This window comes from Balaenoptera physalus, assembly GCF_965194825.1.
Source record: "Balaenoptera physalus genome assembly, chromosome: 6".
NCBI classification, from domain to species: Eukaryota; Metazoa; Chordata; class Mammalia; order Artiodactyla; family Balaenopteridae; genus Balaenoptera; species Balaenoptera physalus.
In genome coordinates this window covers 63,345,978-63,364,974 of record NC_138885.1, presented here as the reverse complement: position 1 = coordinate 63,364,974, position 18,997 = coordinate 63,345,978, and the positions used below count along the sequence as shown (strand labels likewise).

General features: G+C 35.0%; 1 protein-coding gene across 6 annotated transcripts in view; it reads right to left on the bottom strand.

Moving 5' to 3' along the window:
- The window catches only part of PPIG (peptidylprolyl isomerase G), a 41,797-nt gene extending 23,012 nt beyond the window's left edge, over positions 1 to 18,785 (bottom strand). The window contains exons 1-9 of one of the 6 annotated variants that reach the window (XM_082465382.1): positions 18,650 to 18,785; positions 9,763 to 9,810; positions 9,360 to 9,437; positions 9,191 to 9,265; positions 8,444 to 8,551; positions 7,576 to 7,620; positions 6,594 to 6,685; positions 1,888 to 1,917; positions 1,657 to 1,796 (exon numbers count right to left, since the gene is read on the bottom strand). In XM_082465382.1, the coding sequence (XP_082321508.1) occupies positions 1,657 to 1,796; positions 1,888 to 1,917; positions 6,594 to 6,685; positions 7,576 to 7,620; positions 8,444 to 8,551; positions 9,191 to 9,235 (460 nt within the window). In that variant the 5' untranslated portion in view covers positions 9,236 to 9,265; positions 9,360 to 9,437; positions 9,763 to 9,810; positions 18,650 to 18,785. Of the gene's footprint in view, positions 1 to 1,656; positions 1,797 to 1,887; positions 1,980 to 6,593; positions 6,686 to 7,575; positions 7,621 to 8,443; positions 8,552 to 9,190; positions 9,266 to 9,359; positions 9,438 to 9,762; positions 9,811 to 10,647; positions 10,775 to 11,380; positions 11,406 to 18,260; positions 18,483 to 18,649 lie in introns of those variants that run through there. The other 5 variants (XM_082465377.1, XM_082465378.1, XM_082465380.1 and 2 more) reach the window with 5 other exon arrangements.
- Between the last annotated feature and the right edge of the window lie 212 nt (positions 18,786 to 18,997).

Sequence of the window (18,997 nt, the reverse complement as noted above, 5' to 3'; positions counted from 1 at the left end):
CAAGGCATACATTATAACTGCTGTTTGTAAATAAGGATAGATAGCCAGACTCTTGAACACAAGAAGTTAATTAAACAGTCCCAGTATGAGCTGCAGCAATATTCCTGTGATGGTTTACAAGGTATATATTTGACATAACAGAGAAGAAAGTGAAATCATTAGAATCAAAGTGGAATGCAGAGAAAGAAAATTAAAAATAAGCCTTCTCCAGGGAATTCCCTGGAGGTCCAGTGGTTAGGACTCGGCACTTTCCCTGCTGCGGGCCCTGGTTCAATCCCTGATTGGGGAACTAAAGAAAAGCAAAATAAAACGTGCATATTACAGAGCACATCAGTATACCTAAAATTTGAGAACAGAATGTTCTACTTAGGGCAATTCTGAAAGGAATATTAAAGACTTTAATGAGTTAGCAACATGTAACAGAAAAAGTTCTAGATCTGGAGCCAGCAAACTTGGGCTTGAGGTCTAGTTCCCTGATGTGGTAAATACTAATCTCCTTGACTGTATCTGTAAAATGAGGAAAATAATATTGGTCTTATACAGTTCTTGTGAGGATCAGAAAAGATTACAGAGACTCTCTTGTTAACCATGAAAAACTAAGTACTGAGATTATTTATTATTCCCTGGACGATTAATAGGAAGATTAGGTCAATTCAACACTTTATTGCTTTCTACACAGATTTGAAGGTAATCTCACTCCATTACTTTTAGAGTGTCAGGCTCAATATCTGTAATAAACAATAGCAGTTACATATTTCTTATATAATATAAAGACTTAAAATACTTACTTAAAAAACCAAGTTCTACCATTTCAGATAATATATCAAACTACCAGTCGTGTTAACTTCAAGTGTTCTTGTCTAAGTAAAAGAAGTTTCTCAAACATGCCAGATGCTTCTGAATCTAAGCAGTGCATGAAGGGGAAATAATTTATTCCTGTAAAGTTTATTAGTCTATGTTAATCTCTTCAACTGTCATCCTCCCCACACTGTCTCTTTCCCTAGAATAATATTTATTTACCATGCTATTTAGACAACTACACTTTTTAAAAAGCCCAAAAAATAAAGTGGAAGCAGATGGATGAATTACTGCAAATAATTCAAGGAAAGTTAAGCAGTTCCATGATAAATGAAAAAAGTATGAAGTAAGATAAAACACATTTGAAAACACAAAAATACATTTAAAAACACAAAAACTTCATATTTATATTCACTTTAGCGTAAAGATCGTGCCAACTAATTAGAGTGTGTTTGTTTTGTGTGCGTAAGAGTTATCAGAAATATATACTTGCTTTTAGGGACTTCCCTGGTGGCACAGTGCTTAAGAATCTGCCTGCCAATGCAGGAGACACGGATTCGAGCCCTGGTCCGGGAAGATCCCGCATGCCGCAGAGCAACTAAGCCTGTGCACCACAACTACTGAGCCTGCGCTCTACAGCCCGCGAGCCACAACTACTGAAGCCCGTGCGCCTAGAGCCCGTGCTCCGCAACAAGAGGAGCCACCGCAATGAGAAGCCCGCGCACCCCAACGAAGAGTAGCCCCTGCTAGCCGCAACTAGAGAAAGCCCGCACGCAGCAACGAAGATGCAACACAGCCAAATAAATAAATAAACAAACAAACAGATTTTAAAAAAGAGAAATATATACTTGTTTTTACCTTTAGATTTGGGAATTAGCTCTCCACAACTGAGTATCCGCACCTCAGCAAATGGTTTGCTAGCTGCATCTGTTTTCTGGTTTTCTATCTCTCTCACAACTTCTTGACCAGAAATCACTTGCCCAAAAACAACATGATGCCTAAAGAGTCAAGTAAAGATGACTAAATAAAAGCTTCTTATTTTAATATTAATTTAAAGTAGGTTGTAAAATAAATTAAAATAATCTTTACCCATCTAAATGAGGAGTTGGTTTTGTTGTTCTTTTGGAAGTCATCAGATAGAAGAATAAAAACAAAGTCAGAGAAAAACAAAGTTAGCATCTCTAAAAAGGAAAAGAAAATAACTGCATTGGAAACAAAGTAGCAAACAAAGAAATCATATATATGCTATCTTAACATAATAGAGTCTTATTTACCTGAATCTTAAATAGAATCGAATGCAAGATGCTTTCGACAATGCATTTTCAAAAACTTGTTTTGAAATACCTATACACTGTTGAAAACTTACATGAAATCAAAGTTGACATTTTGGTGTTATTTCTATCCATCCATGTTTCTTGCATGTAACTGGGTTCTTATTGAATATCCACAGTTGTACAGTGTTCTACTGTCTGGGCATACCATAATTTATCAAACCATTTCACCAGTTTATGGGTTTAATAGCAGTGTTTTTCAATCTTAACATTTTCAACAGTTAAAGCCCAGGTCATATTCTGATGTCCTCATACATGTTCTGTTGGACCTGAACAGAAATGGTCCATGTAGTGTTTATAAATTTTTAAATTAGCTGCCAAGACTTAAAAATGTGGATACTTCTATATAAAAATCCAGATTCCAGACCTTTTTGAAAACATGGAAAGACATGGCACCTGGCATGTGGCAATAATTGGTCAGGCTGAGTATCCCTGCCTTCTCTAATACAGAGATTAATCATTAAGTTTCTTGTCCCAGCAGCCTTTACTCCCTCATATTACTTGCTTAAGACCTATGGGTATTTGAGTTTGTTATCCCTAACATAAAGTAAACTTCACACTGAAGAAAGATATCTGCATTACAATTTGGACAAAACCTAAAATTAGCAAAAAGTTAATTTTTAAAAATCCTTTTCTCCACATCAACCTGAAAGCTTTGTAGCTAAGAAAGCTGCTATCTGAGTAGCTATGAAGACACACTGTACAACAGACTGAATACGGGCATTGTACAAGATTTGTTATTTTAAAAATCTTATCAAAAAAGGCATTAGAAATTTGGAAGAAGGAACACAATTTAAGCTAACTTTTGATTAAAACACACACACCAAAAAAAATTCTAACACATACATGTATTTTTAAAAGTTCACCTTATTTTAAAAACTAATAACCGGTTATTGTTTTCTCACTGTAACAGCTATGATCACCTGAACTTGCTAAAACCACCTAGAAATGTAAAAACCTAGGTGTACACTATATATGTATTTGTGTTACATTTAGTGTATATAATTTGCATCAAGATAGTCAATCCTCGCTTTACAGATTACGTATTTGTCCACTGGCTTGCTCACTAGAATTTATTTGTAACCCTTAAACCAATACTTGCATTGCTTTCATGGTCACTCTCAGATTGGTGAAAAAGTGTTGATGACAATGGAAAAACTAGGACTCTTTGTATAATGCTGGTGGGAATGTGAAATGATGTAGCCATTGTGGAAAACAGTTTGGTGGTTCCTCAAAGAGCTAACCATAGAACTACCATATGATCCAGAAATTCTATTCCTAGGTATCTATCCAAAAGAACTGAAAACAGGGAAACAAACATATATGCCAATGTTCACTGCAGCATTATTCACAATAGCCAAAAAGTGAAAACAACCCAAATGCCCACTAAAAAATGAATATGGATAAACAAAATGTGGTATGTATATATAATGGAATGATATTCAATCATAAAAAGGAATGAAGTTCTGATACATGCTATAAAACATGGATGAACCTTGAAAACACGCTAAGTGAAATAAGTTAGACACAAAAGGACAAATATTGTATGATTCCACTTACATATATAGAATAGGCAAATTCATAGAGACAGAAAGTAGAATAAAGGTTACCAGGGGCTGAGGGGAAGGGGAAATGGCTACTCTCTGGAATGATGAAATAGTTTTGGAAATAGTGGTGGTAGTTGCAGAGCACTGTGAATATAATTAATACCAGTGAGTTATGCAGTTAACAAATGCTTAAAAAGGCAAATTTTATATTATACAATTAATATAAAACAATAAAATAAAACATTTTAAAAAAGATTAAAAACTGAAGTTGTTTCCTTTAAAAAACAACAGAACACAGAAGTAGTAAAGAATAGTTATCTAAAAGTGGAAAGAGGTCAGGAGAAACCAAAAATTGGAAGAGTCTGAGAATATACATAAAGGGTTATATGAATTTAACATACGGGTTTTGGTTAGTGCAGGAGGGATTTTATTTTAAAAAGTGAAAATAGGGCTTCCCTGGTGGCGCAGTGGTTGGGAATCCGCCTGCCAATGCAGGGGACACGGGTTCGAGCCCTGGTCTGGGAGGATCCCGCATGCCGCGGAGCGACTGGGCCCGTGAGCCACAACTACTGAGCCTGCGCGTCTGGAGCCTGTGCTCTGCAACGAGAGGCCGCGACAGTGAGAGGCCCGCGCACCGCGATGAAGAGTGGCCCCCACTTGCTGCAACTAGAGAAAGCCCTCGCACAGAAGCGAAGACCCAACACAGCCAAAAATAAATAAATAAATTAATTAATTAAAAAAAAAATATGTTAAAAAAAAAAAAGTGAAAATAAATGATAACGCTCAGTGTTGCTGAGGATCTGGTGAAACTGGCACTTATATACTGTTGCTCTAGAGTAAACTACACACTTCCTTTTGGAAGTCAATGTAGCAATATATATGGATAGCCTTAAAAATGTGTAAACATTTCACTAAGTAAACTTCTAGCAACTAACATAAAAGAATTAAAAAATGCGTCAAACAATAGGTACAACAATGTTCACTGTAGCAGTCTGAAAACAAGAAGCAAACCAAATGTTCAAAACTAAGATTAAATAAATAAAACCACCGTACATTCAAACAATAGATTAACATGTTAATTCATATTTAGTGATGTACAAAGAAATTTATATTACATCCAAAAGTTGATTACAGACTATATGCAACTATCTACCTGTATTTTTATTGCATGTAAAGATGCTCTGGGGATGGGATTGTTTTTCTTCTTTTAATCTGTGTGTTCTAATTTTCCCACAACAAATGTGATATAAGTTGTTTTCATTTAAAAAATCAGAAACACCTGTATATAGGCAATTGGCTGAATAAACTGCAGTGTATACATACAACAGACTACTGTGCATCTGTGGGAAAAAAAAGTGAGAAAGACCTCTATGAACTGATATGGAGTGATTTCTAGGTTCTATCATTAAGTGAAAAGAAAAAAACATATACAGTATGCTATCTATTGTGTAAGAAAAAAGGGAAAATAAGAAAAAAATATATATCTGTGCTTATGTTTGTAAAAAGATATAAAGAAAAATAAACCAGAAACTAATGAGGTTGGTTACTAATATGGATAGGTGGTGGAAAAAAAAAAGGTAAAAAAACGGGGGAATGGAGTGAAGAGTTAGGTGGGAGTGATACTTCAGAAGTATTCTCTTTGCTTTGACTCTTGGAATCATGTTAATGTTTTAAAAGCTTAAAAAAAAAAGGCAAGAAATAAATCAACCTGAGAGGGAGAACAAATGAAATATAATCGGAAATGAACTTAACATATTTTGAGTCACAAAACCACACAAAATTTACACTAAAAAGTACTAACCGAAGTCATTTTTAAACATGATAATTTAACTACATACCCTCACTGTAAAAACAAAAATTGCTATAAATAAATAGTGAACTCTAGTTAGTAGGTTACTCTTCACAGTGGTAGAGGATGGCAATTTTTAAATATAGGATTCAACAAGTGAGTAGAAATTTTGAACACACTCGGAGGGAGATTTCTCACTGTTGAAGAAGGGAGTTACAAATGTGGAATAGAAAACACAAGAATAATCCACATGGTGCTGACAGATTAAGTTCTTCTGAGACCAAAAGAGTTTACAGTTATTGAAGAGGAGAGCAAATCTTTACCCATGGGACATGATAAAAAGTATGAATTGCTGACAAGAGCCCTGGTAACAATTTTTTTGTAGTCAGAATTGGAAAACATTAGCACTATTGACTTTGGGTTACAAATAAATTTAGTGAGTAGGCAAATTCACAAATACAGAATCTTTGAATAATGAGCAACAACTGTATTTTACTCTTTATAATTAAGTAATTTATGAAGAGATACTCAATGCAAACATCCTGTTCCTTGTTAAACTTACCGTATAAATTCATCATCCATAGGTAATTCTTTCCTGAATCAATGTTACTGAGATGACTGCAAAACAGTCATTTCTAACTCTAATGTCCTGACTGCAAAACAGTCATTTCTAACTCTAATGTCCTGACTGCAAAACAGGACATTCTAACACTATAATTCCTTTTACATTTATTAGTTGCATTCTACTAAGGAACAGTTTTTCTTTCTCCCTTGTTATTTATTCATTTATTATTTATATCTGAATGGACTCCTGGATTTCCATTTTATTTGATAATATGATACCATCATTATTTATTTTCAAAATAATCAATGCTCAACTTGTCCTAATTTGGCCAGGGGGAATGCCACCCCTTTAAGCTGGCTCCTGAGTCCTCTTGACAAAAGTCTTCATCTTTTGAAAACTTTAGCAGTACAGTTCAACTCCCCTTTCAACAATTCTTTGTTCTTCCTGCTTCAAAAATCCTCTCCCTCATACGTCCCTCTCCTATTTACTAGTGATCAGTAGCAGGCACACAGAGTAACGACACATCAAAAAAGTGGTATTTTAAATCATCAGATCATAAATTCTTACATGAAGAACTGTGAGCCATTTGTATCCTTCCCTCTGTTGGCCATTGACAAGAGAAATTCTTTGTTGTGTTTAACAGCAAAACTCTCATCTATAGAGAAGCAAAGTTTTCAGTTATAGGTATAACTCCCCCCCAAAATTCATTTTCATTCCTCTTCATATCTTGTGTTCATATCATGTGCTCTTTAGTGTCAGACAAAATTTAGATAAAAGGTTAAAAGAAGAGAAATCCAATATTAACCAATTTCCTCCCCCATCTTTTCAGATTAAAATATTTCTAATTTTCAATCCCTTGCTATAAAATCCAAATACTTTATCAACCCCCTTTCAATACTATTCTTAGCACAGAGAGGCACTCATTAAACGTAATCTCTGCCATGGTAGAAAGAGCAGATTGCCTTCGAATCTTGGATTAGAATTGGAAAAAAGCAGGTGGAACGTGAAACAAAATTTCACTGACTCCCAAAAGAGAAAGATGGGAAATATGAAATTAATTCCACAATCACATGTTTATAGTCTTTCAAATGATCTTCACATTAATAAAAAATTCCAGACAGAAAACTTAAATTTGGGAAAAACATTACAGCCAAATTCAGAATATCAAAGATTAAAAAAAAATCTTCATAGAAAAATGGATGCACAAAAATGTTGATATTGTCACTAAGAAATATAGCTGAATCTCTTTTAATAAAGATTAAGATCAAGCTATGGAAGTTCCTATTTTAGCACTACAATTCTAAAAGTTTATTACAGATCACTGAAACCCTTCAAGTAATATAATGTACGAATGTACCAATCACAAAAAAATCCTACCTTTATAAGAAGTCTATCACATAAAATTTTTCACAAGAAAATTAACTTCGTTTAGTTGAAGGTAGTTGGATATTAGTATATCAATAATCTTATTGATTCAATAGAGAAAAATCAAATGAATAAAATACTAGAAAACATTAAAAACAATTTAAACATAAACATTTTTACCTTCAAAAAATCCTCCATAAATGGATTCCCCTCCTCGTCCATTTCCTAAGAATGAAAAAACATGGACTCTTAGAACTGATAAGTCAGTAATCTTCTCAAAGGTGCTACCTAAACACAATGCTTCTTACAAAGTAGCTACTTGAATGATTTTGAATCAACAATACGCAAACGTTCACAGCAAATTATAAGACTTTAACTTAAAGTCAATACTGACAAGATTCCCAAATTACTTTCTCTCCTCTATGATACAACAGTATGAGTGTAACAAAGCTTATTCAGATCTGTAGAAGAAAGAATGTTCAGATTCTAATGATTATGTAGGTCTTTTAACAGAAATTACTAGTAGCTTCTCAAAGTGTCTTTAAAAACACAGTTTCAATGTTTTTATGATAAGAGAATAGAGGTAAAAACCATACTGTAGTAAAGAATTATTGGCTGTGACAAAATCAACATGAACACTGATAGGCTACTAAGAGATAAATAGTGTTTTGGTTTTTACCCAGAAGCAAATTTCTGAAATTAAGTCATGTATCAAAGATGAAATTTTTTCCTGTGTGCGTCCTCCTTTTTATCTATTTCTATGAGTACTTCTATTTTTATTTTTTTTTTTTTTTGGCCACGCCAGGCAGCTTGCAGGATCTCAGTTCCCCAACCAGGGACTGAACCCAGGCCATCGGCAGTGAAAGCTCCGTGTCCCAACCACTGGACCACCAGGGAATTCCCAGTACTTCTAATTGTTTGACCAAAGATTAAGTGGGCTGAGAAGAAAACTGGACTAGTACTTCTAGAGACTTGTCTAACTTTGAGATCCATGTATTTAACAAAGAATATAAATATATGATTTTCTTTGTGGGAATCAAAGTCTTACCTTCACTGAAGTCACCACCTTGAACCATAAAATCTTTGACAACTCTGTGAAAGAGACAACTTTTATAATGTAATGGCTTCTGAGTTGATTTCCCTGTCCCCTTTTCACCTACAGAGAAGAAAAATTAGTAGGCTGTTAAGTAGAAAAGAAATTAAGGAAGTAGTATTAAAGCAAAATTAATGATGAAATCACAAGAAAAAAATTTTTCCCTACTTCTTTAATTTTGTATCTATATGAGATTATGGATGTTCACTAAACTTTTTGTGATAATCACTTTATGATGCAAGTAAATCAAATCATTATGCTGTACACCTTAAAGTTATACAGCAGTATATGTCAATTACATCAATAAAACTAGAAGAAAAATTTAAATAAAATAAACTAAAAAAATATTTAAAAGTTAAAATCAAATTAATGATGAAAGCTTTTGCCCAGTAAAATACACCTCTCTTGACCTATACAGACTTCTTTAAACTACAGAATTTTAACTTCCCTCAGGAATTTTTTTAAAAATTCATTTAAAAAGCACCCATGCTTTTCTACTGAGTGTAGAAATCAATCTCAGATACAATCCCATTACAATTAATATGTATAAGAATTACTTTCATGTCTAGTAAATGTTGCATAGTAAGCATGCTGAGAAGGAAATAACATGCATGAAAAAATCTAAAACATGTTAAATAAACAATCAAAGCAAACTGAAGTCAAATGGGACTACTATTAGGGCAAGTGAAAATGTCAACAAACCTGTACAAAGACAACGAAAGTTCTCGCATGTTTTGGGGCACACATCAGAAAATAATTCAAAGACAACTCTTCCAGCTGAAAAAGAAGGTTGTTGGTTTAAATTTCTTTGCTAACTTAAAATATTAAGTACTTATATATAAATGTTAAATAGGGACATTAATTTCCTTACCAGGTTGATTATTAATGGCAATGTCAAAAAAACATCGAGGACGCTGAACCTTTATTCCCATGGCTTCAATACTTCAATCTATGAGTAAAATACAGTTTCAGGCAAACAGACGAAAACAGCAAAGATTTTTCATACATTTCTGAGAACAAAACAAAACTCTGTGGAGCATAAATGAAAAATGTAGTCTGAATTTATTTTAATATTTATTTCCATGACATAAATCACATGAATTATTCTTTTCTTTGAGAGATTAGGTTGCATCTTGTGAGGCAATCAGAAAAAACATTATAGATCTAGCCATTATATAACACAATTTCTGTTTTAACAACCAAATATAGATTGCCACCTCAAACAGAAAATTGTATTAAGTCTGTATGATTAGTGAACTAAGCAGGCAGATTACCTTAAAATAGAGAAAAATCAAGGACAAGCTGATCCAATCTTTTTGTGCCTAGAAAACATAATAAATTTTGATTAAAATGGTGGAGTTTTTAAAAGAAAAACATCCAAATTCCCAAAAAATTTCAAAAATTATTCCCCAAAGAAGAAAGAAAGTGGGATACTTTAACAATAGTAATATATGGTAGATTTACATTCTGAGTAAAAATACATTACATTTTACATATAAAGCTATTTTTTGATCATAAACAATAGCTTTTACTGATACGCTAGTGTAGACACAAAAAATATCTGTAAGTGAGATACTCTATGTAAGTTTTATCTACATAGCAGATAGCTATTAGTTAAGACATTCTTCTGATAAGCGCTTATTTTAAGGACTTAGAATGTTTGAATTGTAATACTTGATGGAGAATGACAGGGTAAGGTGAAAAGCAGACGAAACAAAGGCACTGAGTGTAAATAGCATCCAAAATGGTGCACTATAAAAATGACAGTTTCATCTGTTTAGAACAGAGACTAACTGAAATGTTTATGCGTTTCTGAAAATTATAGTATCTCAGCTGGTAGCTCAGTAAGCAGTGAATGATATTTTAAATCCAGTGAAATTTTTATTGAGACAATTTTAGATTCAGTTATAGGAAATAATACATAGTGATACATGTTTCCCCAATGGTAACATTTTACAAAACTACAGTATAATAGCACAACTGTAGCATAAAAGCATAACAATGCTTATACACTTCACATTTCCCCAGTTCTACCTGTACTCATTTGTGTGTGTATTTATTTAGTTCTACACAATTTTATCACACATATAGGTTCATATAACTACCACCATTCCTATCAATTTTACACACACCACAAACCACAAGTCAGAATACTCAACAATAAAAGCATGGAAGGGCTTCCCTGGTGGCGCAGTGGTTGAGAGTCTGCCTGCCGGTGCAGGGGACATGGGTTCGGGCCCTGGTCTGGGAGGATCCCACATGCCGCGGAGCAACTGGGCCCGTGAGCCACAGCTACTGAGCCTGCGTGTCTGGAGCCTGTGCTCCGCAACAAGAGAGGCCGCGATAGTGAGAGGCCCGCGCACAGCGATGAAGAGTGGCCCCCACTTGCCACAACTAGAGAAAGCCCTCATACAGAAACAAAGACCCAACACAGCCAAAAATAAATAAATAAATCTAAAAAAAAAAATAAAGAGAATAAATAAATAAATAAATAAAAGCATGGAAGACTTTGCCTAAATTACCAACAATTTGAAAAATACAAATTCTGTGTATTTATTCTTTATTGCATGGAAAGGGGGGGAAATACCATTTTCTCACAACTTCCTCCATTTTTTATTTCTAAAAGATACAATATATATACTAAAAATTTGTTTCACATGAAATAAAGCAAAAAAGATGCCTTTCAATCCTCCAGGAGACTACAGACATAGACTTCCTGAAAACAATAAAACAAAACTTAGTAATTTTAAAATCTTGCCAAGTTTGTTGCATTAAGTTTTTATTTGTATAGAATTTCAATTCATGCACATTTGAAGTTGAGAATACACTGAATCCATAAATCTGAGGAAACTATCCTATCTTAAAGAAAAATATTAAATTACTACTTAGTACCTGATTATCTTTTATCTTCTAAATAACTTTTACAGGCCTTCTTAAATTCTCTACTTTTGAGGGTAGAAGAAGAGAAGAGGAAGTTTAGTGATTTACTTATTTTCCTCCAAAAAAAAAACTTGTAATTTGTTTAGCCACAATATCCCAGGTAGAGATTTTTATTCTTACAAAATGAGTATAGTATAGCTAGCACTGCCCAAAACATATTGAATTGTTTACAGTTATAGTTGATTTCCTATTTACTATGTTCTTGAAAACAGACTCCAAATGTGTTACACACACATACACAGAGGGAATATTATTCAGTCACAAAAAAGAAAAAAATCGTCCCACTTGTGACAACATGGATGGGCCTTGGGGGCATTATGTTAAGTGAAATAAGTCAGACAGAGAAAAACAAAAACTGTACAATCTCACTTACACACGGAATCTTAAAAAAACCCCAAAACCTGAACATATAAAGTACTGAGAATGTAATGTACAGCATGGCTAATAATATCATGCTGCATATTTGAAAGTTGCTAAATAGACAATCTTCTCATCACAAGAAAAAAAATTTTGTAAGTATGTGAGGTGATGAATGTTAACTAGACTTACTGTGGTGATCATTTTGCAATGTATACATTTAATAAGTGATCATGTTGTACATCTGAAACAAATATAAAGTTATATGTCAATTACATCTTAAAAAAAAAAAAAAAAAGATTTACACCAAAATATTAACATTGATAATACCTGGGCCATGAATTTAAGGGTAATTTTTATGTATTTCTGTTTTCCAAATTTTCTTCAACAAACAGGTACTAATTTTATAAGCAGGAAAAATATTTTTAAAGAAATACTAATAAAATGAGATAACTTTCTGCCTATTAAAATAGCAAAGATATTTTAAAAGAATAATTCCCAATACAGTACGCAACTCCTCTGGAAACATACGTGAAACTCTTAAGTTTTTATACCTTAAACTGGTTTATACCTTAAAAAATCTAATTGCTAGGAATCTACTGTAAGGAACTATCTTAAATTTAGAAAGCCTTCATGTATAAAGTTGGCCATCTTAGTGCTCCTTTCAGTAATATACTATCAGAAGTAATCTATTCAATATTATGACAAATGGTTACATTATGGTCTCTAGTTGAACAAAATATCATAGTTATTGAAGCAATGCTTACAAAGATTAATAATTTGGAAAATGCTCATAATTTGTTAAAAATAATCAAGATATAAAACAATATATGCAATATTATTATAATCACATAAACTACTCCTAACCCTGAAATTCAAAGATTTACAAAAAGAAAAAAAAAGACTGAAAGGAGGACTTCCCTGGCGGCACAGTGGTTCAGAATCCGCCTGCCAATGCAGGGGACACGGGTTTGAGCTCTGGTCCGGGAAGATCCCACATGCCACAGAGCAACTAAGCCCGTGTGCCACAACTACTGAGCCTGCACTCTAGAGCCCGCGAGCCGCAACTACTGAGCCTGCGCTCTAGAGGCCAAGAGCCACAACTACTGAAGCCCGCGCACCCAGAGCCTGTGCGCCACAACAAGAGAAGCCACCGCAATGAGAAGCCTGCGCAGCACATCAAAGGGTAGCCCCCACTCGTTGCAACTAGAGAAAAGCCCATGCACAGCAAGGAAGACCCAACGCAGCCAAAAAAATAAAAGAAGATTGAAAGGAAATAATCACTATGGTGTTTGGTTTTAAGACTGGAGAGTGTTTTGGCCTCACTGTACTTCTTTCTACTTTCTTTAACAAACATAACTGCTGTTATAAATAAAAAATTCATAATAGAATAGAAAATGTACATATAATTTTCTAAGATTATAATGTACACGTCTGCGTGTGGTTATAATATATATTTAGGTTATACCATGTGGGGATACTGTACTTTTCATAAAAATAGATTTAAATGGTTGCTTGAAATAACAAATCAAATATGCCTTAAGTTTAAGAAAGATGAAAGACAACATATTATTATTAAAAGCACTGTACAAATATCTTGAGTATGTAAATGTTCTAATATTAATGGCTAATGAAGAACAATGGTGACACAAAAGATGGCTCAATGCTATGTCTCTAACATTACTGAAATCAAATTTTATCTAATCAAAAACAGGACACAGTATTTCCTCTTCATTATTTCCTGGTATTACAATATCTAAAATCAAACACAAGACAAACATCTGGTCAATTTTTCTTTCTTTCTTTTTTTTTTTCAAGAAAGAGTAAAGAGAAAACAATACTGAGAGATACCAAAAATACAATTCAGGGAAAAAAGTCAAGCCTATGCAATTTTCAAGTCTATGCAATTTTCAATAAAATAAGTCATGAATTTCCTAAGGATAGTACATAAAGACAGCTTTCAGAGCAGTAGTCTGCAGGGGAACTGTTCACTCCAAAGTTGTTTAATCTAAATGAGTTGCAGCTATTCTATAAAATGCAGATATAAATTTTTCTTTAAAAAAAAAAATCACTGTATGTAGCAACATGCCCCACTCCTGTACAGCAATCAGCATAGTGTGCCCCTTTAGATGAGGTATATATATGTTCCAGTTCGACCTAGTTTCCACTATTGCATGTTAGCTGTTACCATTTATCATCTACTTGACCTCTTGCATTCACCTCACCTGCCTCTCTCAGACATCTGAGTATTTCATACTTAATTTCATTTACTTTATTTATAATGAAAATACTTTTAAAGATAATCAGTGAAGTTAATAAGCTCACTGAAAAAAGTTAGAGTACACAAAAATGCATAAAATCCTGACTTTTAACACTTTTATGTATATTCTTCCACTTTCTTCTAACCAGATAGAATTACAATATGTTGTTTTAAATGTTTATCAACACTATCACAGTCATTTTTGTATGTCAACAATATATAATGTAACAAAATTTCAAAATATTAAATGCTAGGATGTATAAACTTCTGCAACAAATATATTTCATAAAAATATCAGAGAGATGTAACAAATTCATAAGTAAAAAGTTTAATCTTGTAGTTTCATACATAAAATAATTTCCATATTCACCCTAAAGTAACATGAAGGATGGGGGGGGGCGGGAGAAGGACACAGGCAACTAATTATTAAAACATATAGTAAAGAACACGGTATTTGTAATTAGGCAACAAATAATGCAGTGACTTTATTACATTCAAAGAATTACTTGGAAGTTTCACACAGTATGAGGGAGTCAGCATAGCATTTGGTCTTGAAAAAGGAGACAGTAAATACTTTTAACTATTAAGATGACAAGCGGGTCTTTGACCTTTCTGATTCCCTTGGCTAATTCCTAGGTGTCCTTAAAGATTCAACATAGCCAAAGTACACTCTGGGAATTTCACCGACTCTCTAAAGTTTAAATGATTCTCGTTTGTTGAATTTTATTTTCATTATCATAAACTTGTCTGTAAACTCCTTGAACTCAGATCCTTTATATCTTCAACACCAAGCACAATGCCTGGCCCAAGACTACATTACCAAAGAGAATGCGAGTTAAAGCATGAGCAGAAGCTGACTCTTACTCAGTGCCTTTTCTCCCATATGTACTGCTTCTCACATGGGGTATCACTAATACGTACCTGTAGTTAGTAAACCTTCTCAGCCTATTCCACAGTTGAAATAGAGCCTGTTTTCTAGATCTGCCTACTAGGGCTGCCTTCTATTAAGTGTCTATTTCCTTTTCTTTTTCCTTAAACAGAATCCACCATAAGAGAGAACCTCTTCAGTTCAATACCAAGAAACAAAGATGGGAAGTTCTCATCTGCTTAAGTTTAATAAAAAGGTAACAATTTTCATATAAGACTTCCACCTCTAAGTGCAATCGTATTAAGTTTAACTAAAACTATAGCAGATCTTGAAGATTACTTTCAAAGATGGCAATCTAACATTCACATTTTACATTCATTCTTTACCCTACCTTCATATAATTCACAGAGATCAAAAGAGAAATAAAAATGGATTGCTTAAAAAACGTAAATACATTTACAAATGCCAGATTGCTAGCGAATTAAGTACAAACAAGTTAACGTTCTGAGGTGTCAGAAAAAGGCAACTATGATCTTCTGTACAGTTCCCCTTCCCTTAGTGTCTCTGACAGTCACAAACCTCTGCCCTGGTAAAAACATAATTAACAGTGTATAGGCACTTACTAAATTCTTAAATCCTTCAGAAAACTTAAAAAGAGATAAGCTGTAATGTTGCCAAGTTCGGTGTTAAATAACTTTTTGCATATACAATCTGAGAGACATAAAAATGTAGTACAAGTATGTTAGTACCAAACTAAAAAGCATATACCAACTGGGAAATCTCTGCTAATATTAATATTGTACCTGCAATTATCTACACTCTTATAATGATAAATTTATCCCACTGTCTTCAGTGACAGAATCACACCATCTTAGCAATGTGTTATTCAATCCAGTAACTCCTAAATAAAAAATTACACACTTTTGAAGTTTGAAGGAAATAGATAATCTGGTCCAATCTTCTGATTTTATACACTGAGAACAAGAGGATTAGAGAGCTGAAGTGACTGGCTCAAAGTCACAGGCGGAAAAAAAAGCAAGAGTTTTCTGGTTAAGACTACAGCTTCACTGTAGAAACTAGCTTATTCACAAATATTCCAGATAATGGCTTACATAATTTTACTTTTTGCCATATGACCACAATGCAATGATTTAATTGTGAATAAACCTTAAGCTAAACTTTATGCACAATTAACAGTAGCTTAATATATAAACCACCAGGCTTCATGCAACTTAAAAATCAGTAAGTTAAGGAATCATTCATGTTTTAAAAATAACCATTTTAATACCAAAAATTGATACCTATATTTATAAGTATGATGTATTTAAATTTCAAGAACAAGTTGGTAACCATTTTAAGCCACTACTCAAACTAAAACAAAGTGCAAAAGATTTCCTGTCTGGCACTAAAAGTACACCGTCCCAGTTACAGCAGTTTTCTCTGAGTATTTATAAAACTGCCTGTAGTAAATTTCAAGATGCAAGATTTGCCTTACAGAAATAAAAATATACTGAGTTCTTATAGAGACCATATATGCATTAAACCAGGTCAAAACTATTCACACTTAATCAAATGAAAACTGAAACTTGGTGCTAATATTAAAGAAAAAAAAAAAGAACAATACCACTACGTAGCAGAGAGATTTGCAACAAACTCTTCAAATCACTTGAATTAATTATCTATGGATTCCAACTACATAGAACAAGACACCTTAGTACATCAGGATACAGAAAATAAACACATTATAATTCTGTTGAAATATCCTACAAATAAAACAAGGGAAAACATCAACATGTATTTCTTAAAAGAGCAACATTTGAAGAATTAATTGTAGATGGTGTCCTGATAACTAATAAAACTAGTTCATCCTACTATGAATGGCTACCAATTTCCCTTTGCATAGATAATGGATGCTGCCTGACATGAAATCTAATTTAAAATATGCAAAATATCAAAAGGACAAAGACTTTACTTAGAGGCCACCGATACTGCAAGACCACAATAACAAGCACCAAAAATCAAAGGCCTTTAACAAGTCACAATAAACGTAATGTACGCTCTTCACTTCACTCATTCGAGAACCACAGAGTTCTTTTACACAGAACTTTAACAAACCTGAATATTTATTTTTGAAGCCCACAACTGATGATAGTCTGAAATCAAATATCATTTTATAGATGAAAAAAACTGAGGTTCAGAAAGATGGCTGGGCCAGAAACAAATCCAAAGTTTCTGACCTAGGAAGTTTGCATACTTGTACACCCCTGACAACAGGGGAAGGCAACCGTGACAACAGCCTGCAAAGACAGAAACCTTAAAAAGGTAAACAAAGTTAAAAAACAAAACGAAAAAAGCACATAATCCTACTACAAGACAAGACCCATTAGGATCTCAGTACACCAACAATCCTGAATCATAAATTAGAAAACGTCAATGTAAAACGAGCTCTGTTTAAAACAGATGTAATTTCTTATAGAAATAATCCCATCTCAAATGGTTAAACTAAAAAAAAGGGGCGGAAGATAAAACGGGTAAATTTTCGGATGCATAAAAAATATGAATGAGAGAAACAGCCATTCTAGATATCTGTGCCTTTTCTGGATTTTATACCTCGATTTCAGAAAATGTTTACACACCCCCTCTCCATCGTCTATACAAACCGGGAAATTACTGGCCATTCTTTGCCAAACGGTAATCCATAGACTCACTCATATACTTTTCTATCTGGTTTTAAGCTACTGAAAATTAACGTACCCCCTAATTTCCACAACACTTAATTGTTCCTTGGTCGTATTTCTGATCACCATTGCAAAAACTTGGTCCTGCATAAAGTACTGTTGTGGGAAAAAATTAAAATCAATGCACAAAATGGTGCTTTTGTAACATTTCCAAAACGACTGAGAGTTTTCCATTCCCACAGACCTCGATTCAACACCTTAAGAGACTAAAGACGAGCCAAATTCGCACACTTTCCCCAAGGCATATGGAGCTCCGAAGCCATCACTCTCATCCAAAAGAGTAATTATCTCCTCCTAAAAGGCCTGCGCAGCTCACAGCTCCTCGGAACCGTGGGAGAACTTGGAGTCAGCTCTGGGATGAGAAGGGAAGAGCCTGGATTTGAGTTTCAGGAGAACTAAGTGGCCTGTGTCACTTCACCACGCACGATAACCGGCTGTGAGAGGAAAAGGTCGGAGTAGGGGGAAAGCCTGTCTTCAGCCTAATCTTAAACCCTTAGATCCAGGCTCCTCGCCTGCCACTCTCCAACCCTAATCTGACAGGACGGCAGGTAACGCGTCCCACCTCCCCACCTATCCTCCCAGCTACCGCGCATTCGTGCTTAGTCTTACGATTTTGAAGCATCAAAATCACCCCGGCTCCCTAGAGTTCAGGCCACCATCGCTGCCGCCATATTACAGCTTGTGCGGCAAAATGCGTCAGGGAGGGAGGTGTGCGCCCGAGTGGAGAGGGCGGGGGCGGGCAGGGGGAAGGCCGTTTCCCAGGCCTGCGAGGCACGGTTAGAAAGCTTCTGCAGCCGCAAGAGCTGCAAAACTAGCGCCACGGTCCTTGGGGGCCGCCTCTGGCACCTGGCAGCCCCGATACCTCGAGGGGAAGACGATTAAGTCGGTCTGGGCCTATCGCGTCGGCTCCGCCCCTCTCCTCGGGCCCTTCCCGCTCTCGTGCCCCGGCACTGCTGCAAAGGACGCCACCGAAACAACACGGGCCCCGCGCCACCTACTTGCACCAGTACACTCTCCTCTTCCCGGGGTCCAGTCCTTTAAATCGCTTCAAATCTACCGCCGCCAGAAAAGGCGCTAAAGCCCACTGACCGCCTCCCTCCCCCCTGTCCCGGCGTGGAGGGAAAGCGTCGCGCCGGAAGTACGTCACGGCGCGGCGGACCGCATCTTCGGGTGATCCCTCGCTCGCGTCACCTCACCCTCCCTGGAGTTCTAGGATTTTGGTGTCTGTTAAATGCCTCGTTTATAGGTAACTTAATGCTTTCTGTGTGAGTTGATTGAGAGCGTTTGTAACCACCATGTCGTTCGTGAAATGAAGTGCTTCACTTAATAAACATTTATTGATCCTC